We start from the raw sequence: 27,027 nt of genomic DNA, 5'->3' as shown, positions 1-27,027 counted from the left end.
TTGAAGGATTTGCTATTCATTCATACCTTAAGTATTTATTCAGTACCTACTATAAGGAAAGCATTGTTCTAAAAGTGGCAAAAGATGCAAAGATTAATAAAATAAAGATTCTGCCTTCAAGGAGTTTACAGTCAACTGACATAGTTAAGACAAATATTTAAATGTCTATAACAAGATGGAGAGTGGTAGGTTCCATAAGAAAAACATAAACAAGGTACAAAATTGTTTAAAGATGGGAAGGATTTTTCCAGGCTGGTAGATATTCAGATTTTTATCCACAATTTCCAAAAACAAAGAAAGAACTACCAATCTGTACAGTTCGAGAACTGTCAGGTGGTTTACTACCCTCCTGCTCTTGTTTTTTAACTTACTTACATACCTCTCCTTTCTGCTGAGCTGTAATGTTCTTCATGGCAGGGTATATCTTACTCTGTGTATCCCAGGTCCCTAACTGTGCCTGGTTCATAAAATGCATTCAGTAAATATTTATTGAATGGATGTGTGTGTCACCAGTAATCAAATTTGCTTTCTAATCAGAAAATTTCTATTCTATTACAAGGCATATTTAACAAACTCAGTGCAGTTAAAAAGTACAGTTTTCTCCTCAGAAACTAAACATTTCAAAAGGACAGCTTTTATAAGGTTATACACAATTTGCACCATAAAGAAGGTAAAGCATATCTTAGAAAAGATTAGATAAGAAACCTATAAACCTGAATAAAAAGCAGAAGCACCTGTCTCTATCTTTCTCTCCAGTTACACTGGTTGTGATAATATGTTTTTATGATGTTTAATGATAAGACCGGGACTTCAGTGAAAGTGAGTTATAAATAAATTTATATTTCAATTGTAAGTAAATGATAAATCATACATAATTCTTTTTTAAGTGTTCACCTACTTAAATTTTGAGTATAAAATGTTTTTCATATTTAGCACTAAATAATCTCTAAGGTCCTTCAGGCTTTGAAAATTTTGTAATTTTACAATTGCCCATGGGGGAGAAATGTCATAAGTATAAGCATCTTTATGTGTCTTTTTCTTTGAGTACTTATGACGTGTCATTTGTCTTAGAATGGGAACTCTTTGGGTCGATACCTTTTAGTCAATTCAGTTAATATGTCTGAAGCAGCTGCTCGAGTTGGGGTAGGAGTACTAAATTCAATAAATTGCAGTGACCAGGAACTTGCAGACGATCGAGGGATATATACAATCATTATAAAGTAGATTAATGAAATAGGAGCTTATTTGTCTCACTTAGCAAAAGTCTAGAAGCAGGCAGTCTAGGGCTTGTATGGCAGCTCAACACTGTCATCCAGAGACTCGGGCTCTTTTTTCTTCTCATGTTTCCATATTTACTGTGTGGGTTTCCATCCTCTTGGTGGAAAAATGGCTACGACACCTCCCAGTATCTAACCATGTTCCTAGTAGAAAGAACGTAAAAGGGCAAAAGCTTTCTCTTGTTAAAGCTTTATCTCTTCATCAGGGACTTCCTACATCTTACTGGCCAGAACTATATCATATGGCCACTGTAGCTGCAAAGTGACTGGGGAAGAAGGGAGTTGTGGATAACAGTTAAGATAGCCAAGCAACAATGTTTGCAGTTACTCCTTTTCTGTTTTCCCTTTGGGCTGTAGACCTTTAAGATTCCAAAGAACAGGACAAGTTATTTATGCATGAAGATATAATTCTCTAAGAAGTCCCTCTTTGTCATTAAATGATTCATTTACTAATTCAAGAAATATTTATTTTTTTATTGCTTAATATGTGCCAGGTACTGTTCCAGGTATTGAGGATAACAATGATTAACAAAAAAGACAAAGTAGCTGCTCTCATGGAGCTTGCAGTCTACTTAGAAGAAGGCTATAAACAAATAAATATAAATACATATTATATAGACTATAGAATATGGTTATGAATATCCATATATATGTGTATATGTATATCCATGAAGAAAGGTAAAGTAAGGTAAGGAGGATGGAGGGTCATGGTAGATAATATTCTATATAGGATGTTTAACATCAGGCCTCTCTAATAACGTGATATTTTAGCAAAGACCTGAAAGAAATGAGAGATGGATGGAGCCATAATATCGGGAAGAATGGTCCAAGTAGAGGAAACAGCTAGTACAAAGATCCTGAAGAGAGATAAATTTGGCGTGTTCAAGGACCAGCAAGAAACCAGTATGGCTGGAGCACAGTGAACAAGATGGGAAATGATAGGAGATGAGAACAGTGAGGGCCATAATATGTTGGGCTTTGTAGGCCATAGCAAAAATTTTTCTCTGAGTGAAATGGAAAGTCATTGGAGGCTTGTGATCAGAGATTAGCATGATCCAACTTACAATATAAAAGGATCACTCTACTGAATGGAGAGTAAATTGTAGTGGGACAAAGATAGAAGCAAGGAAACCAGTGAGGAGACTTCATTTTCCCAGGAAATAAATGATGGTTCCAACTATTGTAGTAGTTGTGAAGATAGTGAGTAATGATCAGATTCTAGATATATTTCAAAGGTAGTTTAGATATGGTTCTGATGAAAAGAGAAGTTTTGGATTAGTAACTGGAAGAATGGAGTTGCTATTTACTGAAATGGGAACTACAAGAGAATAAGAGATCATATGGGTTGGATAGGAAGGTGGTAATCAAGAGTTTGATTTTGGACATATTAGGTTTGAATTGCCTATTACACATCCAAGTGCATGTTGGATGATTTATAAATTTGGATATATATATTGTTATCCACCAGTTATTTGAATGACAAACAAATCTATAGTTCAAGGTAGGCGTTGGGATTGGAGATATAAAATTAGGTGCTTTAGAGTGTGGGTGATATTAATGCCATGGGACTAGATAAGGTTAGGTGGGGAATGAGTAGCTAAATAATAATCTATTTCTATGACTTTTTTAAGAGGAAGGAAAATTTCCTATGAAATCTTAAGTAAATTCAAGTTTGGATGCAGTCATGCACTGTTTAATGACAAGGGTACATTCTGAGAAATGCATCACTAGGTGATTTTGTCATTTTGCAAACATGATAGAGTACACTTTCACAAACCTGGTAGCATAGACTACTACACACCTAGGCTATGTGGTACTTATCTCATGGGACCACCATCATATATGTGGTTCATCATTGACTGAAACATCAGTATGTGGTGCATGACTGTGTTTCATTTTACTAACTAACTCATTAAGTGTTCAAAGTTTAGTATAGTGGTTAAGGACATGGACTCTGAAGCTAAGCTACCTATGTTTGAATCCTGGCGCTTCTGTTACTAGCTCTGTGATTTAGACCAAGATATGTAAACCTCTCTTTCCTCATCAGTTAATAAGGATGCCTCCTCATAAGGTTGCTGTGAAGATTAATTAGAACAGTTCTGTGACACATGGTTAACACTCAAAAAGGATTAGCCAGTATCATCATTAAATTTCACCAAGTCTTGACACATGATGTAGCATCGTTAACTTGACTTAATGTTCCAATGTTTAATGTTAAAGTCATTCCCACTTTTTAATCAGTGTTTCAGCATCATATTCTTAGTTAATTATCTTCCTGTTTAGGTCACAGTGCTGTTGATATCACCAAGGTGGCTAGAAGACATCGCATGTCTCCTTTTCCTCTAACGTCTATGGACAAAGCCTTCATCACAGTCCTGGAGATGACTCCGGTGCTTGGGACAGAAATCATCAACTACCGAGGTATTTACTCGTTGCCTTTTCTTTTCATTTTTTTCTAAGTAAGATTTATATAACATTAATACACAGTTTTCCTGAAAGAGAAAATTTATTAACCATTCTAACAATTACTACCATCATTCTTTTTGCTTTTTATTTCTACTCAACTCTAAGATTAGTCTTAATGCTATACAGAGTAAAGCACCCATAAAATTTCCTTTTCATTAAAAAAAAAACATATGAAGGGGCCGGGCCCGTGGCCAAGTTGTTAACTTCACATGCTCGGCTTCTGTATCCCGGGGTTTGCTGGTTTGAATCCCGGGTGTGGAGCTACACACTGCTCATCCAGCCATGCTGTGGTGGCGTCCCACATAGAAGAACTGGAATGACTTACTACTAGGACATACAACTGTGTCCTGGGGCTTTGAGGAGAGAAAACAAATGGAAAAAATCAACTGGTTCTCCTGTCCATCAAAATACCAATACTCTAAACTAAAGTCAGGACTATCAGCACTGAGTGACAAAAATAGTTAACTGAGTCTACCTGATATCCTTTCAGACATGGGAGATGACTAATGTGTCTCCTTTCTGGAAAACATGTTTTTAAATGTAAAATGTAAAAGCTTCATTAATTTATCCATGGATCACTGAGCAACCAATCTGATCTCAGTTTTTCTGCTTCATCTATCTTCTCATTTTTTGCTCGTAGTTTAGTAGCAGGTTGAGGGCAGCTTGTGGAAAGACCATGGAAAGGTACTGCTCCCCAGTTTTTTTGGTTTTTAATCAACCATTTCCCTTTCTAAAAATTCAGCATAGAAGGTGTATTTAGTGCAATCTGAATAAACTATGGCGTCTTAATTGTTTTATTTTGCAGATAAAAATAGCACAAAAGGATTAATCTTACCAATAAAGGACTTTATTCATAGATCATAAAATATTCAAACTTCAGTGAACGTTAGAGAGCATCTATACAAACACCCTAATTTTTCTGCAGGGAAACTAGACACAGCAGAAAAGGAATAGGATTAAGCCTCAAGACTTATGTTCTGGGCCTGGCCTGGTGGCACAGTGGTTAAGTCTGCACGTTCCGCTTCAGCAGCCCAGGGTTCGCCTCTTCGGATCCCGGGTATGGACATGGCACCACTTGGCACGCCATGCTGTGGTAGACATCCCACATATAAAGTAGAGGAAGATGGGCATGGATGTTAGCTCAGGGCCAGTCTTCCTCAGCAAAAAGAGGAGGATTGGCAGCAGTTAGCTCAGGGCTAATCTTCCTCAAAAAAAATAAAATAAAAAAATAAAAAAGACTTACGTTCTTCTTTGTAGTACTACATGATAGTGCTGTTCTTCCAGTATTCAAATATAAAAAGTAATAGTAGATAACATAATAAATTATGTTAAAATTAAAAGGCCTAACCTAGTGAAATATTAAATGTCAAATTTCTAGCTCTTTGGTCCCTGACCCTACTTAGAAAAAAAATATTTTTATATAGTTTACACTTATCTTACATCGTTGACTTACATTCGTTTAGATATGTATATCATTAGACTTAAACCTTTTCTTTTGTTTTGGTTTTACTCTTCATTAAAGGAAATAAAAATTAGAAAACTGACTAGAGTGGAGAATTAGTCAGGAATTAACTATAAGATTTCAGAAATCAATTTTAATGAAATAGGTTTCTTTCTATTACTAAACACAGAATATTCAGATATTTTTTGATATCAGTCCACACCAAGACATTTTTAGAAAATATGAATATAAACTTAAGTGGGGAACAAAATTTAAATAATACTTTACCTGTTATAAAAATAAATCAACCATCCCTGGCCTCTTGTAATTTCAGGGGAGTGTCCATTAACATCAGTCCTTAGAAAAATTTCACTGTGTTTGCCAAGCCACATTTAGACAGAAATTATAATCCTTTTAAGGAAAAAACCATTGGAAATGGCCATTTCTCTTTTTCCTCTAGAAAAAAAAATACTGTCAGATGGATTCTCTTTTCCCCTCATGTGCTTGTTTACCCTTCATTTGTTCATCAAATCAGTTGTCACTCATAAGTAAGCAAACACTTCATGGATGGTTGACTTCCTTGTCAAGTGTTTCCACCCCTGAAGATGAAAAATAATAGTGAGGTTTACATTCAACTTTTGAATTGGATCAAGCTCCATGTTTACTGCAAGAGTATTGTAATCAAACCTCCTAGGCACTTTAGTTAGGTGTTTAGAAAATACCACCATATATAGAAACAAAATTAAATTTGTTCAACAAATATTTGTTAGACATCTACCAAACGTCGGGTACTGTGTTAAGTCCTGGATGTACAAAGATGAGTGAAACAAAACTCCTGCCTCATGGATCCTACTGTGGAGGGCAGAAGAGGGACAGGTAAACAGTGTGGTACTTGGCTCCCTCATTGGCTCTTTTGTAGGCTTGCCTTCGTTTGTCAATTCCTTAAATAAAAACTTTCTTTAGAGTTTTTGTCTTTGGCCCTTTTCACATCTTGCACATTCACTTCAGATGACCTCATGCGTGCCAGTGGTTTCAAATACCACCTATGAAGTGATTTCTAATACTACCCAGACCTTGCCTGAGCTCCAAACTCATACCAGATGTATACCTGCTACTAGTAAATTTAACATGACTTACACTAAACTTATTTTCCTTACCTCTACAATACTTGTTTCTTCTACTTCCTCCTGAATCCATCCTTTGTTCTCTATCTCCACTGCTATCAGTTAAGGTCTTTATTATTAATTTCCTGGATCATTTTAACAGGCTCCCCTTCCCCTATTAGCGTCCTCCCAGTCTTTTCTCCAATTAGATGCCAAAGTAATCTGTTCAAATGGCAAATTTATTATTAACATTTCTCTGCATACAACTCTGCAGTAGTTCTCCTCAAAACCTCCAGATAAAATCCAAAATCTTTGACATGTCATATAAGGCCCTTAATAATCTAATTTCTTCCTACTTTTTTCAGTTTCTTCTCTTAATTCCTTCGCATCAGAATTTGCTTTTCCCTAAACCTACCACGCTGTTTCTTACCTTTTATTCTCTTACCCTCCAGGCCTTTGCATATACTATCTTTTGCTTGGAACAACTTTATCCTACTTCTTTGCCTGGCTACTACGTATTCTTTTTTTTTTCCCCTAGCTTTATTGAGGTATAATTGAAAAACAAAAATTGTATATATTTAAGTTATATAGCATGATGATTTGATGTTCATATATATTGTGAAACAGTTACCACAATCAAGCTAATTAACACATCCATCACCTCACAGTTACCTTTTGTGTGTGTGTATATGTGTGTGTAGTGAGAACACTTAAAATTTACTTTCTTAGCAAATTTCAAGTATACAATACAGCATTATTAACTATAGTCACCATGCTGTACGTTAGACCCTCAGAACTTATTCATCTTATAAATGAAAGTTTGTACCCTTTGACCAACATCTCCCCGTTCCCCCTACTACGTGTTCTTTAAGATTAAACTTAAGTTTCTCCTCCATGAAGACATTTCTGATGTTCACTTCCCCCCTCCCTAGCTCGGTTAAGTACCCCTCCTCCCTGTTCCCACAGCACTTTGTTCATACGTTTTATGATAGAACTGACTGCCATATTTGATCACTCTCTATCATAAATGCCCTAATAAATAACGTGAGTATAAAAAGCAGAGTACTCTAAGTGTGAATCACTATAAATTGAATTGTCATGAGTCAAATATGGCCTTACTGAAAGTAAGAGATTTCTCCCCAGAAAAAGGATTAGAAACTCATTCTCACTGCACTTTAAATGTTATCTTTACCAAGGATGTTTGCATTTTAATGAACAAACTCTCATAGTTTGTTTTGATTTCAGCTAGATGTACCTCTAACTATCGAATTTCCTCTGTCAATCACTGAGTAGGAAAAGTGTCGGGGATGGGAGGAGGGACTGAAAGACCTTTACAGTTCTCTGAAATCTCAAATATTCTGCCTCTGCAAATACTCTGACATCTACAAGTATAGAAGCCCATGGAGGAAAGGCCATGTTTCCTAAGAGAGGTCCAGAACCACTGAATCTATGAAGCAGTTTAGAACTGTAACATCTCTAAAATTACTTTTATATGTCTGAGAAGGCTCAGCAATAATCCCAGAAAACTAAGGATGAATCCTATACAGAAATACTGGAAGTAATTGTTGTAAAGGTCATGGACATAGGGTAACTCTATGAAGGAATTCTAGAGTATAATACATGAACTACGTAGAATATTATAATAAGAAGGTAACTTTGAGATCAAGTCATCTTTCTTACTTTAAAGACAAGGGAACTTAAGACCAAGGAGGTGTAATAATGTTCTTAAAGTTAGACAAATAGTTGTGATTGAAAACAACTAGAACCTAGGATTCTCGACTCCTGGTCTGCTGTTCGTTCTACTATGGCACACTACATCTCAAATCAATATGAAAATTATTCTTCTAAAGCAAGTGCCTAGATGTGCATGTATGTATAAAGTATCGTTTGTTTAATCTGTTTTGGCTCAGATAAATTTTCTCTTGTCTCTGGTCTGTCCTTTAGTATATCTACTATTTTCAGCCCCTATCTGCAAGCAAGGCCTTTAAGGAGCAAGTGCTCCAGAGATTATAAATACCTTCCTTTGGTTTCTTGGGAGAGGCATACATGGCATAACAATGGATGATAATAGTTGTAAGACTACCATTTATGGTTCATTTTCTTTGCTTGTAAATGCATGACATGAATAAATTCCAACTTTATATTTGATACAGTACTAGCTACTGTAAAATAGATTAAAAGATTCTGGCACTATTCCTTATAATTCCCAATCTCTTTCAATTAACAATGGAAAAGCTATAAGCTTTTAATAGAAAGGATTCTGCTTTCTCAGGAGCATTATTTTAGATTACAAGCTCTAGGCTTTCTCATTTAAGATTACATGACCAAAGACTTCAGCATCTCTCACCTGGGTTCTTTGTTTTTCCACAAAAGACTTAAGCAGCTCTAGTCAAGGAAATTTAAAGCTTTGTTGTTGGAACTCAGTTTGAAGCAGTGAAATCTCTCTTTTAGAATACTGACCATAGCAGAGGCGCTTCTCCCTGTTTCTGAATTATCGTTAGATAACTGCCTGAAGATAGATGGTTATCTTAAGCAGAAATTCACTGCCCTCTGGAAGCAATGCAGAAGCTCCTGATTCCAAGCAGTAGGAGGTTCTTGCAAAAGTGGTTCACAAGTCATGCTAGGAATTCATTAACTCCTCCTGACGGTTCAGGGGCTATCAGAGAATAAGGGAGAAGGAAGTAAAGGTATACTGGAAGGGGCTTTGCCATCAAAACATATTCTTTACCTTGCTTTACTTTTAACTAGCTGAGAGACCTTGGGCAAGCTGCATGAACTTTCTGAGTCTTATTTCTCTCATATGTAAAAACTAGAAATAATGTCTACCCAATAGGGTCATTATGAGTTACTGTTAAAGGAAATTTTATATGTAAAACATTTAGTATTCACTAAGCTGCCATGTTTGGAATATAGCAACTTGTTCCCATCCCTTCCTTCTCCACGTGGGGACTCTGAGATCATAGCCCTAGGCTAAGCACTTGTAAATTACTGAGTCAAAGCTACAATTCCTTGGCTCAGCTCCCTTTGTTGATCCACGTTAACAATCTCTGGTTGTCTGTGTATTTTGTTGTAATCAAATTTACATTCCACCCACCCAGGTCATTCAGGCATGTGCTTCCTATCTCATTAGAAAATTTAACTAAACAGCAGTTTTCATTGTTTTTCTGCTTATCTCTGGTTGAGCTTTACAAAATTGAAGCAGAGAATTGAGGTAGTTATTGAAATATTTCAAGTGACAGCATATATTTTTATTAACCAAATTACTGCCTCCACTTTCTACCTCCAGTCTAGTAAGGTCTTCACCTAGGATGATCTCATTTACTTGCAGATTATCTCCTGGGATATTGGTCTTTGCTGGCATTTTCTGTAGATTTTTCCATGAGTGCGGCCACTTGAACTCATTCATAGTTTCCTTCAGGTAGTCTCATCCCTTTAGACTCTTTAGTTCATAAGCTTTATTATACCTCTAAAAATATGTGCATCCTATTATATCCTTCATGTTTATGGTTCTTATTACACCCTTACCTTTATGCTTCTCCCTGCATTTCTCAAATATGAACATTTCATTAAATCCTTCTCTGTATAATATTCATGACGTGTGTGTGTGTGTGTGTGTGTGTGTATAATCACAGCCTCTAGGCAATTATGCTGTTCTTCATATCCAAAGATTACGATTGATTCCCAAACTGCTTTCTGTATATGTGCCCTCAGTTGCTTTTTTTCCTCCAATACTATGGATACCACATGTGTGCTGTTATTACAGTACTCACAAAGGTCCCTTGTGTAGGGGACTTGTTTTTATTCTTATTTTATTGAATAAAATTAATTCACTCAAATAGAAATCAGACCTATAACCTTGGCCTAGTTATCCCTATTTCACAACTAGGTAGACTAATCTTCCTATTTCATACTTCCTTCTGTGCATACAATTATGTATCTCTATCTATGTAGCATCTTTTTTTTTAAATAAAGCATATTGTAAACGTACCTCACTTTGAGTAATTTTAACAGAAAGTAATTCATATTTAATAAAAAAAGTAAGGATGGGCCAGCCCAGTGGTGTAGTGGTTAAGTTTACATGTTCAGCTTCAGCAGCCCAAGGTTCACCAGTTCAGATCTCAGATGTGGACCTAGCACCGCTTATCAAGCCATGCTGTGGCAGACGTACCACCTATAAAAGAGGAAGATGGGCACGGATGTTAGCTCAGGCCCAATCTTCTTCAGCAAAAAGAAGAGGATTGGCGGCAGATGTTCGCTCATGGCTAATGTTCCTCAAAAAAAAGAAAAAAGTGAGGAGGAATTAATTTTTCAATATGGTTTATTTAAGTTAATTTACATAGCTTTTATTGAATATATTGGTGGTTAAGACAAGATACACTCTTTAAATGAGATTTTTAGTTTTCTATTCTTTTTGGGTACTTCATTATCTTCTCATATTTTAAATATACATGTCTTATTTGGTATAGTTTATTTAGCAATCTTTTTATTCAGTATCTATTTTGAAGTGCCATAGTCTATGTTAGTACTATTAAGTTAGGGTTCAGAATGTAAGCAATGGAAAAAATTTTGGTTAAAATGGAATGAAAGTAGAAAATTTCTAAGAAGGAATAACATCAAAATACCTTATTCTTGCAATGATCAAAATTATGAAGAAGGATCTCAGATTTTTAGCAATAACTCATTCCTGTCTATTCTTAATGTTATATTGGTAGAATTATGAAACTTCATGTAAATATACAGGATTTCCCAAACTGTAGTGAAGAAAATTAGTGCAAATGAAAAGAGACAAACATAGGGGCTGGCCCAGTGGTGCATCAGTTAAGTTCTCACATTGCACTTCTCAGCAGCCCGGGGTTCGCCAGTTCAGATCGCTGGTGCGGACATGGCACCCACCACTTGGCAAAAGCCATGCTGTGGTAGGCATCCCACGGATAAAGTAGCAGAGGATGGGCACAGATGTTAACTCAGGGCCCATCTTCCTCAGCAAAAAGAGGAGGATTGGCAGTAGTTAGCTCAGGGCTAATCTTCCTCAAAAAAAAAAGAGAGAGACAAACATAAGTGGAAGTAAAGGATTTACCATTACCAGCAAGAGAATTACCAGGAATGAAAACTTGGCAGTAGATTTTTTCTTTTTTTTAGGTTTGAATTGATTAACTTTCCCGTTGGAGTCCTGCACAGGAGTTACCTTTGTGACTATTTTCTCAGTTAAGGACTTTGCAACTCCTGGCAGGCTGTTAGCTCACCCCAAGCAATATGGGCAGGGAAACCCAAAACTTCCTTTCTTTTAATTGTGAGACAAAAGGATATGAAGAAAATCAGAAACACAAGGAATCTATTGTAATCAACATTCTTCTTTGTAATGTGTCTGAATGTCTATAAGAATGGAATAGATTTGCAATAATTTTTAAAACTTTAACTCAATTTTTCCAAAAACGGAATTCATTTAAATGGTTAAAAATCTTATTTTCTGTTTCTATAAACTCCTTTTCTGCAGAATCTCAGTCTTTAGTTAACTTGCTAAAAAAAAATATCAACTATTAACATCTTGTCTTATCATTTGGAAATAACACTGAATGGTTCAATGAAACCATTGCAACCTTGAGACTAAAACACCTTACTAATTTCCTTACTTTGGTTTTAGCAATATGGAAATAAGCCACCAGTATTTCTTCAAAGTCAATATCATAATTGGTATATTTGGTATTGATTTCTTGTTGCATCCCACCTAGGAGCTTGATTTCATTATGTATTTGTTTCTTTTTATAAAATACTTCCTACTTAATACATTTTCCCTTTTTTTTAATAGCCGTAGTAATATCCTACTGTAGGACCAATCAGTGTTGGAAAAGTTAGGAATTATTTTTAGGATACTAGGATATGTGGTTCAAAATTGTGGAAATTATAGTAAGAAAATATTTTTTTCCTCTGCAGCATATGACAGTTTATAGGACAGTGATTGAGAAATTACCAATCAAGAAGGGTTTAAATTGTTCCAACTATAGAACATTTTGCTTGTTTGTACCAAATCCTGACGAACAAATTTACCCGTTAGACCTACCTGCTACACATTTATCAGTGACACATTTGAACTGGGTGTAGCAGAGTTTCCATCACTAAGTATAAAAGGAGTGAGCACTTACTCTCAAGTGAAACATTTTCTAACATTTTAGATATTTTTTGAAACTAATATTTCCCCTAAAAAATATATCTTTCATTTTAATTAAGTTAAATGTTTTCTACAGTTTTACAGTTATTATTTTTAAAGCTTGATTTTTATATATAGAAATGAATATATGTAACACAGAGGCACTCAATAATAAAATAGACATCATGAAACCACAACACAACTGAATTAATTCATAATCAATTTCGTTGCATCTTTTTGTATTACTAAATCATGACTTAATCATTTCTGATAATCATAACGTTTGTGTTTATTCCAAATTCTATAACCTTCTACAAAACTTATTTTTATTTTATGACATAAGAACTGTAATGCTTGCCCTTATTTATCACGTTGGCAGGCAATGAGCATCCTTAGATGGAAAAATACAAATGTGCAACACAATACCACTCTGAACAAGCCAAGAATTTTAAAAGCATAGGGTTTTTATTGTACTATTCCATAAACATGACTTCTGGAGTAACTAAAGATTAATTAATGTGCCTGTTTTCACCAAAGGAATATTCACCCCTAAATCATTCAGTCTTTCTCACTTTACATATATGTGAATCCTGTAATACATAAGTGAGGTCCATAATGTACCAAAATGTTGTCTAATTAGTCTCAAATTTACAAAGAAGAAGACGTGTAGAATAAATTATATTGAGATAGACTCAAGGGCATCCACTATGTTTAAATGTTTAGTGTCTGTTAAATAATCATGATGCTTTCTGTAAGTATGTTATACTTCATTTAAAAAGTTTTGTTTTTTTTAATGCTGTAGTGACCCACATCTGCACATGCTTCAGCTTTCCTTTTAGTTCTTGACCTTAGCTAACATTGTTGCCACCAGTGGTCATTTGGCCAGAGTAAGTGTATGCATCAAGACTGCCTTCTCAACTATTTTGGTGAGCACAATGGATAGCTAATAGGTCATAAAGATTGGTTGTGATGGCGATTTTTAAATGTTGCAGTATCATATCAATGCTGTCTCATTGAACTTAATTAACTTTTGAGGAATTAATAATCAATAGCACACTGACTTATGTCTATGTTTTATATTAGGAAGTCTTGGATGGCATTTTTTCTTTTCAACCTTCTGTTATCTACCATACTCTTCCTACACTCTCTTTCTACACTCCTGATTCGTATAACTGATAATATCTTGGTTAGCCAAAGTGAGGACAAGGAATCAATTTCCTGGATCACTGAACTCGCAGTTTTCCCTTGACTTCCTCCAAAGCCTTCTTAGAACTAACGACACAGGGAACTTGACAACTGTGGAATCATTTTGATAAGTGACTTGGAGAAATTAAAATGCTTTTCTCTCTTATATCCAAAGCCACTCAGTTCTCCTAACATCTTAATTTAGATTGCAAGAAGCAAGTATTATCTGGGCCAGAATAAATGCCCAACCAAACAAATTGAATATTTGACTTTTACCATTTAGAGAATGCATTTGGGTTCGATGCTCACAGATCATACTCAACTTTATAAATAATTCTCTATCCTGAGTTCCCTTGTATGTATGTCCCTTGTCAGCCATTTGAATCTGTAAAGACTCTTTCTGAAGATATTTTTTAGCCCAATCATCCCAGTGTAAAACAACTAGCACCCCAGAGACTAGGGAGTTCATTAATGACTCTTATCATGTGGAAAGCTAACTCTTATATGAGTATCCTGCTGGCTACATAAAAAGGCTACCACCCTTTGACCAAGCACTCTGCCACTGTCTTCTTGCAGCACAAGTAAGCGTACCACACAAAACTGTGTAAATCATCAGCAAGTCTTTTCCACTCCTTCCTTCTTAACAACCTCTTGAGATCACTTAATTGTGTATGTGGCCCAGGATCCTCAGTGATACATATTCTTGCCTTTTAAGTTTTCTGACCTCCACAGAATCTAGAAATATGCATATTTGTTATCATCTTCATCAAATTGAAGTAGATTTTTTTGGAGTGTGGTTTTTTGAGGTGTTTTGTTTTTGGGGGTTTTTTGTTTGTTTGTTTTGGTGAGGAAGATTGGCCCCGAGCTAACATCCGTTGCCAATCTTTCTCTTTCTTCTTAAGGAAGATTGTCCCTGAACTAACCACTGTGGCAATCTTCCTCTGTTTTGTATGCAGAATGCCACCAACAGCATGGCTTGATAAGCAGTGTGTAGGTATGCACTTGGGATACAAACCTGCGAAACCCAGGCCATCGAAGCATGGCACACAAACTTAACCACTATGCCATGGGGCCAACCCCAATTTTTTCTTTCTTTAAAAAAATCTCTTATCCTTGCCCTTTAAAAAGAAATAACGCCTTTATTGAGATACAATTCATATAGCATACAATTCACTCACTTAAAATACACAGTTCAAGGGTTTTTAGTATATCCACAGATATGTACAATTATCACCATAGTCAATTTTAGAAGATTTTCATCACCTCAAAAAGAATCCCTATCTCACTTAGCTATCATCCTCCTCCTATCCCTTCATCCCCCCAGCCAGCCCTAAGCAACCACTAGTCTATTTTCTATCTCTGTAGATTTACCTATTATGGACATTTCATATGATAAGATTATATAATATATGGTCTCTTGTAACTGACTTCTTCTACTTAGCATAATATTTTCAAAGTTCATCCATGTTGTAGCATGTATCAGTACCTTATTTCTTTTTATTATTATTATTATAGTAAAAAACACATTACCTAAAATTTATCATCTTAACCATTATTAATTATACAGTTCAGTGGCATTAAGTACATTCATGTTGTTGTGAAACATATCTCCAGAGCTTTTTCATACTGGATATCTGAAACTCTATACCCATTAAATAACGTCTCTCCTTTTTCCCCTCATCCCAGCCCCTGGTAACTACCATTCTACTGTCTAAGATTTTATCTACTTTAGATGCCTCATATAAGTGGAATCATGCAGTATTTGTCTCTTTCTGGCTGGCTTATTTCACTTACCATAACATCCTCAATGTCCGTCCATGTTGTATCATGTCATAGTGTATTTTGTTTATCCATTCATCCATCAATGAACATTTGGGTTGCTTCCACCTCTTGACTGTTATGAATAGTGCTACTATGAACGTGAGTGTGAAAATATCTCTTCAAGGGGGCCAGCCCCGTGGCCGAGTGGTTAAGTTCGCGCGCTCCGCTTCAGCGGCCCAGGGTTTCACCAGTTCGGATCCTGGGCATGGACAGGGCACTGTTCATCAGGCCATGCTGAGGCGGCGTCCCACATGCCACAACTAGAAGGACCCACAACTCAAAATATACCACTGTGTACCAGGGGGCTTCGGGGAGAAAAAGGAAAAATAAAATCTTTAAAAGAAAAAATCTCTTCAAGACCCTGCTTTCAATTCTTTTGGATATATACCCAGAAGTGAGATTGATGATCAAATGGTAGTTCTATTTTTAATTTTTAAGGAACCTCCTTCCTGTTTTCCATAGTGGTTGCACTATTTTGTAATCCCACCAACAGTGCCTAAGGGTTCCAGTTTGTCCATATCCTCATCAAAACTTATCTTCTGCTGTTTTTGATAGCAGCCATCCTAATGAGTGTGATGTGATATCTCCTTGGTTTTGATTTGCATTTCTCTGACGACTAGTGATGTTGAGCATGTTTTCATATGCTTGTTGGCTATTTATATATCATCTTTGGAGAAATGTCTATTCAAGTCCTTTGCCCATTTTTAATTGGGTTATTTGATTTTTTTATATTGTTGAGTTGTAGGAATTCTTTATATATTCAGGACATTAACCCTTTATCAGATATATGATTTGCAAATGTTTTCTCCCATTCCATAGGTTTCCTATTTTTTTCTTTTTTTTTTTTTTTGAGCAAGATTAGCCCTGAGCTAACATCTGCTGCCAATCCTCCTCTTTTTGCTGAGGAAGACTGGCCCTGAGCTAACATCCATGTCCATCTTCCTCTATTTTATATGTGGGACACCTGCTACTGCATGGCTTGCCAAGCAGCGCCACGTCCACATCCAGGATCCAAACCAGCAAATCCTGGGCCACTGAAGCAGAATGTGCGCATTTAACTGCTGCGCCACCAGGCCAGCCCCATAGGTTTCCTTTTCACTCTGTTGATTGTGTCCTTTGATGCACGAAAGTTTTTTAAGTTTAATATAGTCCCATTCATCTATTTTTGCTTTAGTTACCTGTGCTTTTGATGTCAAGTCCAGTGTCATGAAGCCTTTCCTCTCTGTTTTCTTCTAAGAGTTTTATAGTTTTAGGTTTTACATTTAGTCTTTAATCCATTTTGAGTTAATTTTTGTATATGGTGGAACATAGGGGCCAACTTCAGTATTTACATATGGATATCCAGTTTTCCCAGCACTAATTGTTGAAAAGACTATCCTTTCCCCATTGAGTGGTCTTGGCACCTTTATTAAAGATCATTGGCTATATACACAAGTGTTTATTTCTGAGCTCTCTATTCTATTCCATTTGTATTAGTCACAGTGATCCAGAAAAACAGAACCAATAGGAGAGATAGGAAGAAATTTTTGTAAGGAATTGGCTCACCTGATTATGGAGGCTAAGAAGTCCCATGATTTGCCATCTGCAAGCCAGAGCCCCAGGAAAGCTTGTGTTATGATCCCAGTCCAAGTCTGAAGGCCTGCGAACCAAGGGAGCTAATGGTATAAATCCCATCCAAGGGCAGGAGAAGACCAGTGTCTCAGCTCAAACAGGCAGGCTGGAAGCAAAAGGGGCAAATTCCTTCGTCCAGCTTTTGTTCTATTCAGGCCCTCAACAGATTGGATGATCCCACCCACAATGGGGAGGGCTATCTATTTTATTGAGTCCGCCTATTCAGATACTAATCTCATCTGGAAAAACTCTCACAGACACACCCAGAAATAATGTTTAATCTGGGCACCCCATGTCCAGGCCAGCTGACACAAAATTAACCATCACACCATTGGTTTGTTTGTTGTCTTTATGCCAGTACCACACTGTTTTGATTACTGTAGCTTTGTAATATGTTATGAAATCAGGAGGTATGAGTCTTCAGCTTTTCTCTTTGTTAAAATTGTTTTGGCTATTCAGGGTCTCTTGAGATTCCATATGAATTTTAGATGAACTTTTCTATTTCTGCAAAAATTTCCATTTCATTTTGATTGAGATGCCATTGAATCTGTAGATGGCTTTGGGTGGGATAGACACTAAGAATATTTGTCTTCCAATTCATGAGCACAGAATGTCTCCCATTTATTTGTGTCCTCTTTAATTTCATTCAGCAATGTTTTGTAGCTTTCATTAGTCCCTCATTCCTTTTTATGGCCAAGCAGTATTTCATTGTATCTGTGTACCACATTTTGTTTATACATTCATCAGTTGATGATGGTTTGGATTGTTTTCATCTTCTGATTATTGTGCTGCAATTAATATTTGTTTACAAGTTTTTATGTGGACATATGTTTTCATTTCTCTGGGATTTGTCCTTCCTTTTATGAAGAACTGAGTTTAGGGGCTGGCCCCATGACTGAGTGGTTAAGTTCGTGCGCTCCACTTCATTGGCCCAGAGTTTCAGCAATTCACATCCTGGGTACGAACATGGCACCACTCATCAGGCCATGTGAGGCAGCATCCCACATAGCACAACTGGAAGGACCTGCAACTAGAATATGCAACTATGTGCTGGGGGACTTTGGAGAGAAGAAGGGAAAAAAAACAAGACTGGCAATAGGTATTAGCTCAGGTGCCAATCTTTTAAAAAAAAAAGAACTGAATTTAAATAATAGTAAGGATTCCTCTGGAAGTCCAGGCTACTAAAAGGCATATAGAGTATAACCTATATTTGTTACTTTGATTAGACCTGAAGGAAATACAAATAGAGTTCTCTTTCTTCAAAAGCTTAAGAAACCTAACACATACTTTCTCACACACACCAACTTGAAAACTCTTACACATCAGTTTTGAAAATAGTTGCTAATATATTACAAATTGAATATATGGTTGACAAAACATATACAAGAATAGTAGTCAGGGGCTGGCCCAGTGGCGCAGTGGTTAAGTTCACACGTTCCACCTCTCGGCAGCCCAGGGTTCACCAGTTCGGATCCCGGGTGTGGACATGGCACCTCTTGGCAAAAGCCATGCTGTGGTAGGCGTCCCATGTATAAAGTAGAGGAAGATGGGCATGGATGTTAGCTCAGGGCCAGTCTTCCTCAGCAAAAAGAGGAGGATTGGCAGCAGTTAGCTCAGGGCTGATCTTCCTCAAAAAATAATAATAATAATAATAAAGACAGATTCTGACTAGAGGATTTAGGAATTAGTCATGACTTTTGAAACTTTTATTCTTGTTGGCACTAGTTCAAATTCCTGAGCTCCAGCCAAAACTGATTGTCATCCAGAGTGGTCTGAATAGTCACTTTACGTGTTAACTTAGTGGCCCTCTTCTTATAGTCACTAATTTTTTTAGGTTAATAAAGCCAAAATCAAAGGCTAAAATTCAAATAGAATGATAAGGAAGCTCTTTCCCTTTTACTTTCTCTTCTTAAGAAAAAAAACTTTCCTATAAAAATGATGTGATGATCATTGTAGAAAACTTGGAAATTTTCATAAAAGTATAGCAAAGGGGATAAAAGTCATACATACTTCCAAAGTAATGAAATAACAAATGCTTTATATTTTCATGTATGCCCTTCCCACCTTTTTGAGAACAAATATATCTTAACATAGTTAAGATTATACACTACATGTGCAGTTCTGCATGTTTTTTAAATATATATCGTAATAATTTTTCTGTCAATGAATATGCTTCATAAATATTACTTTAGTCTACATAATATTTTATCATAAGGATAGATCATTGTCTTTAAATTTCTGTATTATTGATCTTTTGATTTCTTTCCATTTCTCACTAATGTAAGCAACTCTGAAATAAACATGTACATAAAGATTTATCCATTTTCTTAGGATAGATTTCTAGGAATGAAATTACTGGATCAATGAATATAAAAATGTTGAAGAATTATCTTTTTATTTAAAGATTTTATTTTTACTTTTTCTCCAAAAGCTCCCCAGTACATAGTTGTGTACTTTTAGTTGTGTGTCCTTCCAGCTGTGGCATGCGAGACGCCGCCCCAGCGTGGCCCGATGAGCTGTGCCATGTCCACGGCCAGGAATCGAACTGGCAAAACCCCAGGCCACCAAAGCAGAGCGTGCGAACCCAACCACTCAGCCACGGGGCCGGCCCCCAGAATTATCTTTTTAAAGAAAATCATCTTTGGGGCCGGCCCGGTGGCGCAGCAGTTAAGTTCCCACGTTCCGCTTTGGCGGCCCAGGGTTCGCCAGTTTGGATCCCGGATAGGGACATGGCACCATTTGGCAAGCCATGCTGTGGTAGGCGTCCCACATATAAAGTAGAGGAAGATGGGCACAGATGTTAGCTCAGGGCCAGTCTTCCTCAGCAAAAAGAGGAGGATTAGCAGCAGATGTAAGCTCAGGGCTAATCTTCCTCAAAAAAAAAAAAAAGAAAAGAAAATCACCTTTGAGTTGTTAAAGGATTAATGACACATCAATTTTAACACATCTTTGATGATTGTGTAGTTACTCATATTCAAATAATCTCTGCAAGCATTACTATTAATTGATTGAATCTAATCTTTCATTTCAGACAGTAGGATGCATCTCTTCCTCTGTCTCCTATTCCTCGGGATAGAAATCAGGAAGTCTGAGCCCATATACAAGCCTTGTCAGACAAGCACACATGCCCATCTTGTTTATACTGCCTGTTTAACCTATTGCTCTTGACATTCATATTTTCCTTCTTTTCTCTGCTTGCAGATGGAATGGGGCGAGTCCTTGCTCAAGATGTATATGCAAAAGACAACCTACCCCCGTTCCCAGCATCAGTAAAAGATGGCTATGCTGTCCGAGGTAAATATTTTGGTTTTCTTGAGTATCATCATACAGTGTTTTGTTTTGGTTTTTTCCTCAGATTTTTGGCTCAGCCGAGGCACCCAACACCTGTTACATCTGTTTCCCCCTTGTTTGTCAAAATAATTTCACTTATGGATAATAGTGTTAATCTACACCTATATGTTTTCTGGCATAATCTTTATTAAAACTTTTCAGTGAGAGTACTGTAGTTACTTGAAAATTCTTGCTTACAACAAATATGTAGAGATTGATAAAAACACTGTACCTTAATTTATTCTTTTGGCCTGTACACATGCCAGATAGCAGACAATCTTGGTTTAAAGTTTTTCATATGTTTTCTAGTTGAAAACATCTATATGTTCCAAGAAATAAGAGTAGATTCCCAATACAAGGATAAAATGGGACAGTTTTTTCTGCTGCTTTAAATTCAAGCATCAATAAGGGCTTCATAAAAATCAAGCGTGAGGGCAACCTCTGATTCCCTGAAAGGTGCCGTATTTCAAAGCTCTGAATCACCAGATGGTACTAGCAGCTCACGCCTTCAGAGTTGCCTGAGGTTGCATAAAGCTTAAAAGCAAATACTAAATAGCATTTACCTGCCTAAAGTCCAATCTAAGAACCCAAAATGAAAATACAACTGAATTGTGTAGGAACTATTATTGATTATTAAGTCAAGGCTAATATCGTTGAAGAAATGTCTAAAAACATCTCCCAGTTTATCAGAGCTCGTAAGAAGGCCAGTTCCTTTTTAATGGACATTTGTGGAGTCTCTTACTTGGCTTTTTGTTGGATTTTTTGTTGTTGTTGTTGTTGTTTTACTATATCTAGCCAATTAAAACAATTTCTTGGGGCCGGCCTGGTGGCACAGCAGTTAAGTGGGCACGTTCCACTTCGGCGGCCCAGGGTTCGCCAGTTTGGGTCCCGGGTGCGGACATGGCACCACTTGGCAAGCTATGCTGTGATAGGCATCCCATGTATAAAGTAGAGAAAGATGGGGCCGGATGTTACCTCAGGGCCAGTCTTCTTCAGCAAAAAGAGGAGCATTGGCAGCAGATGTTAGCTCAGGGCTAATCTTCCTAAAAAAACAAATAAAATAAAACAATTTCCTCTTTTTTGTAATTAAGTACATTCATTAATCTCCCCATGTTCCAGCACCATCTCTTAGCAGTATTTCTTTATGTTGGAGGCAGTATAGCAAATGGTTAAGGTTATTGGCTTTGAGCATAGTAAGAGTGATCTGGATTCTAGTACCAGTTCTATCTATGTGACTTTGAGCAAATCATTATCACTATTATTGTTACAAATACTTTTACCTAGACTATCTCTGAAAAAAGGATAACATTCATCTAAATTGTTATTCTCATATTCTATGTTAACAAAATGGTGGGGAGATTAATTCTTACCAGTGTATTCTTTCTCAAGAACACTATCTTAGATGCACCTCATTCAGCTCGATCTCACTAAATTAGAGTGTTTCTGAAAAAATAAATAACAAGTGCCCGATGGCTCTTATGGTTTTTTCCTACCAAATTTATTCCTTCTATAGTACTTATTATAATGAATATTGTCCAGAAAGAAAATTACTTTAGTCTTCTGATAGCCTCATTGGCTCTCCTTATTTCTTATTCCCCCTCTAAAATGTAAATTCTGTTTTGAACTTATAATTAATAGCCATATAAGATTACTATAAAATGACAAAAAAATTCTTACCTCTAGAGTCAAACAACTACAGCAGATGAAATACCAAAGGGACGAGAAAGTATTTTTTACATCCTTGGTGATATGAAGTAGAAGAAAGTGAGAAAATACATTATTTGAGGCAGAATTATTCTCAAACAGAATGTTGTTCTGTGATTTTTGCATGAGGTAGCAGCAGTTCAATAAAAAGAAACTATTGCGCTTAGCTTTTCTATTTGCCAAAAAGAACAATTAGCCTACATGAGCCATAAAAGAGCCATTCTGCTACTGTAGACTCTATCAAAGAAATTTTTATGTAAAATTATTATTCAATATCTTATTTATTCTTTTGTTTTGGAGTGGTGGTGATTTCACACACACACACACACACACAGAAAAATCTAAAATGACATGTCACAGTATAAAGGTTCAACAAATAATCTACCATGCAGCTGATTCATTCTTTCCTGTGAAGTGTTGCTAGTTCTCTAAGATAAGGAACATTTAACAGATACATAACATATAACAGATAACCAATGCAGATATGGTTAAAACTCAAAGTGGGAATAGTGGGTGTGTCTTTGTATGTGTATATATATATTGATGTCATAATTAAGGCAGCAAAAGTCATCAGTGATCAAAGAGGCATTGGTCTTAGTCTTTTCTATGCTATAATATCCCCCCCAGGCAGTGTTTTGGTAAAGAGTGTCCTTGAGGCTATTATTGTGGCTCTCTACCACTGTGCTTCGTGTACCTTCTTCTCTCCACCCCCATCTTCCTTTACTCCCATTCCTTTCTCCCCGCTCCCTCTTTTTTCTTCTCCTCTGCCTCTGCCTTAGGCCTTCCAGTAATAACCATTGGTACCTGTGAGGATTGCTAACCCTCTAGGTTGCTAACTTGCTCTGGATCACTAAGCGTTAACCAGTATCCTTCAGAAACATGTGGGCTAAAACCCCAAACCAGTTGGAAGATCACTTGGCTTTAAGGTATGTGGGTTGAAGAATCAAGACATGATCAAAAAACATGACTAAGGAAATAAAAAATAGGAGCAGCTTAAAAAAAAAAAAAGAAACAATAGAGTGTAAAGAAGGCAAGAATCAAGTGATGATGATGTAAGTAATAGGAAGACCTATAATCTAATAAACCTAAAACTGCATTCAGGAGGGAGTGTATTCGAAAGATAAAAACATGGAAAAGAAAATGAAAGTAGCATTATTACCGATTAGAATCAATACAATGTTTTTATTCTTTATATTTTTGAAGAGTTGTTTTTCCCTTCACACTGTTAGCTAATCATCATCTTGATGCATTCACACCCTCCTATAGAGATGTGGGTGCTTATTGTCTCACAGTTTCTTCTTAGATGTTAATAAAGGCAAAAATACCTCAGAATTTCAAGTTCGGCTTTCTTAAAAATGTTCAGTTTGAAAGGCTTATCCCTTCAGAACCTGTTTTTGGATCATTTAGAAAAGGGAAAATTATAAACAAGACAGTAATTATTTTGAGAACCATGTGTAACAAACAATTTCGCAAGGATATACTAAGAGAAATCCGTGCCATTTGGATAAAGTAAATTTTAAAGCTTTTTAGTTTTTTACATTCTGATTGAAATATATGGTTACAGGAAATACAGACTATCAAAAAGAGCGTTGTAAAATTGCCCGTTATCTCACTGCCTAGCCACTATTAACTTTTTGTTATACTTCCTTCTAGTTGGTTAAAGTGCATACTAAAATTCAGAATACTAAAATTCAGTATAACCTTTTTGATTTAGAGCTAGTTCTTCTTCTTTCATGAAAGTCAAGTTCTAGGGTTTCTATTTTGTCCATTTAAATACTTTTTGGCCACTGCTGGTTCTCCAACTCATTTGACAGGCTATTGCCTTCCACTAGAGGACACTTTGTTTGTTTTTGTCATAGCATTGGCTTTAGTATCTTCTTCTCAGGTTAATGAAGATCAGCAGTTGAATTCATAAATAGATGCCCATCCACATCATTGCAAATGCACTGTCAAAGAGTGTTTGCAACTATACTCTTTAGTAAAACAATCCGGATAAACAATAAGGCATCTGCTGCTCTCTTTATCAGTTCTATTTATCTTTTTTTTTATTTTATTGCAGTAACATTGGATTATAACATTATATAGCTTTCAGATGTACATCGTAATATATTGCAGATTCTGTGTAGATTACATCATGTTCACCACCCAAAAACTAATTACAGCTCATCACCTCACATGTGAGCCTATTTACCCCTTTTGCCCTCCCGCCTTCCCCCTTCCCCTGTGATAACCACCAATCCAATCTCCGTTGCTATGTGTTTGTTTGTCGTTGTTTTTATCTTCCACTTATGAGTGAGATCATACTGTATTTGACTTTCTCCCTCTGACTTATTTCACTTCGCATAATACCCTCAAGGTCCATCCATGTTGTAGAGGACACTTTGGATGAAGAAGATGGTATTATGACTTGGGAGTATTACTCATGTGAGCAGGGAGATAGTTTGGAATAATTAATTTTAGTTAATTCTCAAAAGCTTAAAGTACTGTATTTAAGGAAAGAACATTTCTTTTACCAGTACTAACAATAAATGGGTGTTTTTCTCATGGAAGATGATAGTAAAGAATATAAAATGTCTCTCATTCATCTGTCCTAGTGTTACCTCCCTGCTTTCCATAAGAAAAGGCAGCAGATTTAAATTTCCAAACAACTCACCTGATTTAATCCCTCAGTATAATAGCAGCAAGTATTAGTCCTGTTGTGTTAGTCTTGTCACCTTTGCTTACCCCCACGCCATCTCTTCCTATAATCTTAGTTTTAGTATACACATAAATGTTATTACTTTGTTGCCTATCATCCCATCTTAGTTTGGTTCCATAATCAGAGTAAACAAATTCTTTTTTTTTTTTTCTTTTTTTTTTATTGAGGTAATATTGGTTTATAATATTATATAAATTTCAGGTGTACATCATTGTATTTCAATTTCTGTGTAGACTACATCATGTTCACCGCTCAAAGACTAATTACCGTCCATTACCATACACATATTCCCTTTTACCTCTTTTGTCCTCTTCTTTCCCCCTTCCCGGGGACTCTGGTACCCACCAATGTAATCTATATATCTATATGTTTGGTGGTGGTGGTTGTTGTTTTTATCTTCCACTTATGAGTGAAATCATATGGCATTTGTCTAACTTATTTCACTTAGCATAATACCCTCAAGGTCCATCCATGTTGTCACAAATGGCAAGATTTCATCTTTTTTATGGCTGAGTAGTATTCCACTGTGTATGTATACCGCATCTTCTTTATCCATTCATCCATTGATGGGCATTTAGGTTGTTTCCAAGTCTTGGCTATTATGAATAATGCTGCAGTGAACATAAGGGTGCAAATATCTTTTCACATTCATGCTTTGATGTTCTTTGCATAAATACCCAGAAGTGGAATGGCTGGATCATATGGTAGTTCTATTCTTAATTTTTTGAGGAATCTGCATACTGTTTTCCTTAGGGGCTGCACCAGTTTGCATTCCCACCATGAGTGTATGAGAGTTCCCTTTTCTCCACATCCTTTCCAACACTTATTATTTCTTGACTTTTTAATAATAGCCATTCTGAGGGGTGGGAGGTGATATCTGATTATAGTTTTGATTTGCATTTCCCTAATAATTAGTGATGTTGAACATCTTTTCATGTGCTTATTAGCTATCTATAGATCTTCTTTGGAAGAATGTCTGTTCAGATCCTTTGCCCCTTTTTTAATTAGATTGTTTGGTTTTTTTGTTGTTGAGTGGTCAGAGTAAATAAATTCTTAATCCCTCTGCCTTATTTCTCTGTCAAAGATATTTCCTCTAAAAGTTATGCCATCTCTATAGCCTCAGTTTATTCAGCCCTAACATGGAAATGATGAGACTCTTTATTATTAAAAATAAATGAATAGCTGTAAAGTGTTTCAGGAGGCTTAAAGAATGTTCACATATAGCTGGAAAATGAAAATGAGAGATAATTTTATGGCAAATGGCTTGGGGAAGATCATTTTCTATATGTTGCCCCAGTGAATAGTTATCTAATAGTATCAATTTTATATAAAATGATGTAATCAGAAGTCTTCAAATAAACAGGTGAACAAGACCAGAAGTGTTTTCTGGACATTAAAAAAAGAGGGTGGAAGTGGGAACAGCTTTAGGGTCTAGCATTAAGCATGATGAATTACTTCTATAATGCATTTGCTGTTAGGATTTGGTTTATATTGCTTTTATCACTTCCTTCAAATTAAATTCTACAATTAGAAAACAGACAACTTATTAACAGAAACATCTGAATTAGGAGGGGGAAAAGATTCTAAGCCTTTACAGACATCTTTGGAATCAATCCATCTTTTCTAACAGTATACTGTGGCTTAGTTTATTTCTTTCCAAGCTTTAGGTTTGTATGCCACCATACCTCCACTTCCACCTGCTCCCACCTAAGCTTGTAGAATTCATATTGAAAATGGCAGCTTTTCTTTTACCTCTCTCTTTACAAAACCATGTACCTTTCCTTTTTTTTTTTTAAGATTTTTTTTTCCTTTTTCTCCCCAAAGTCCCCCCTCCCCCAGTACATAGTTGTGTATTTTTAGTTGTGGGTCCTTCTAGTTGTGGCATGTGGGATGCCACCTCAGCATGGCCTGATGAGTGGTGCCATGTCCACGCCCAGGATTCAAACTGGCGAAACCCTGGGCCACTGAAGCAGAGCGCACAAGCTTAACCACTCGGCCACGGGGCCAGCCCCCTATCTTTCCTTTAAGAATCGTTTTGTTGGGGCCAGCCCCGTGACCAAGTAGTTAAGTTTGTGCGCTCTGCTTCGGCAGCCCAGGGTTTCGCTGGTTCAGATCCTGGGCGCGGCCATGGCACCACTTGTCAGGCCATGCTGAGGCAGCGTCCCACATGGCAGAACCAGAAGGACCTACAACTAGAATATACAACTATGTATGGGGGGCCTTTGAGGAGAAGAAGACAAAAAAAA

General features: G+C 36.5%; 1 protein-coding gene across 4 annotated transcripts in view; it reads left to right on the top strand.

The window, feature by feature from the left end:
* The window catches only part of LOC124233758 (gephyrin), a 574,265-nt gene that overhangs the window by 460,630 nt on the left and 86,608 nt on the right, over positions 1–27,027 (top strand). For all 4 annotated transcript variants that reach the window (XM_046650942.1, XM_046650941.1, XM_046650940.1 and 1 more), the window contains 2 exons: positions 3,561–3,698; positions 20,251–20,343. In XM_046650942.1, the coding sequence (XP_046506898.1) occupies positions 3,561–3,698; positions 20,251–20,343 (231 nt within the window). The remainder of the gene's footprint in view (positions 1–3,560; positions 3,699–20,250; positions 20,344–27,027) is intronic.

Source organism: Equus quagga, unplaced genomic scaffold, assembly GCF_021613505.1.
Source record: "Equus quagga isolate Etosha38 unplaced genomic scaffold, UCLA_HA_Equagga_1.0 220_RagTag, whole genome shotgun sequence".
Taxonomy (NCBI): domain Eukaryota; kingdom Metazoa; phylum Chordata; class Mammalia; order Perissodactyla; family Equidae; genus Equus; species Equus quagga.
This window is presented reverse-complemented; position numbering and strand designations above follow the sequence as displayed.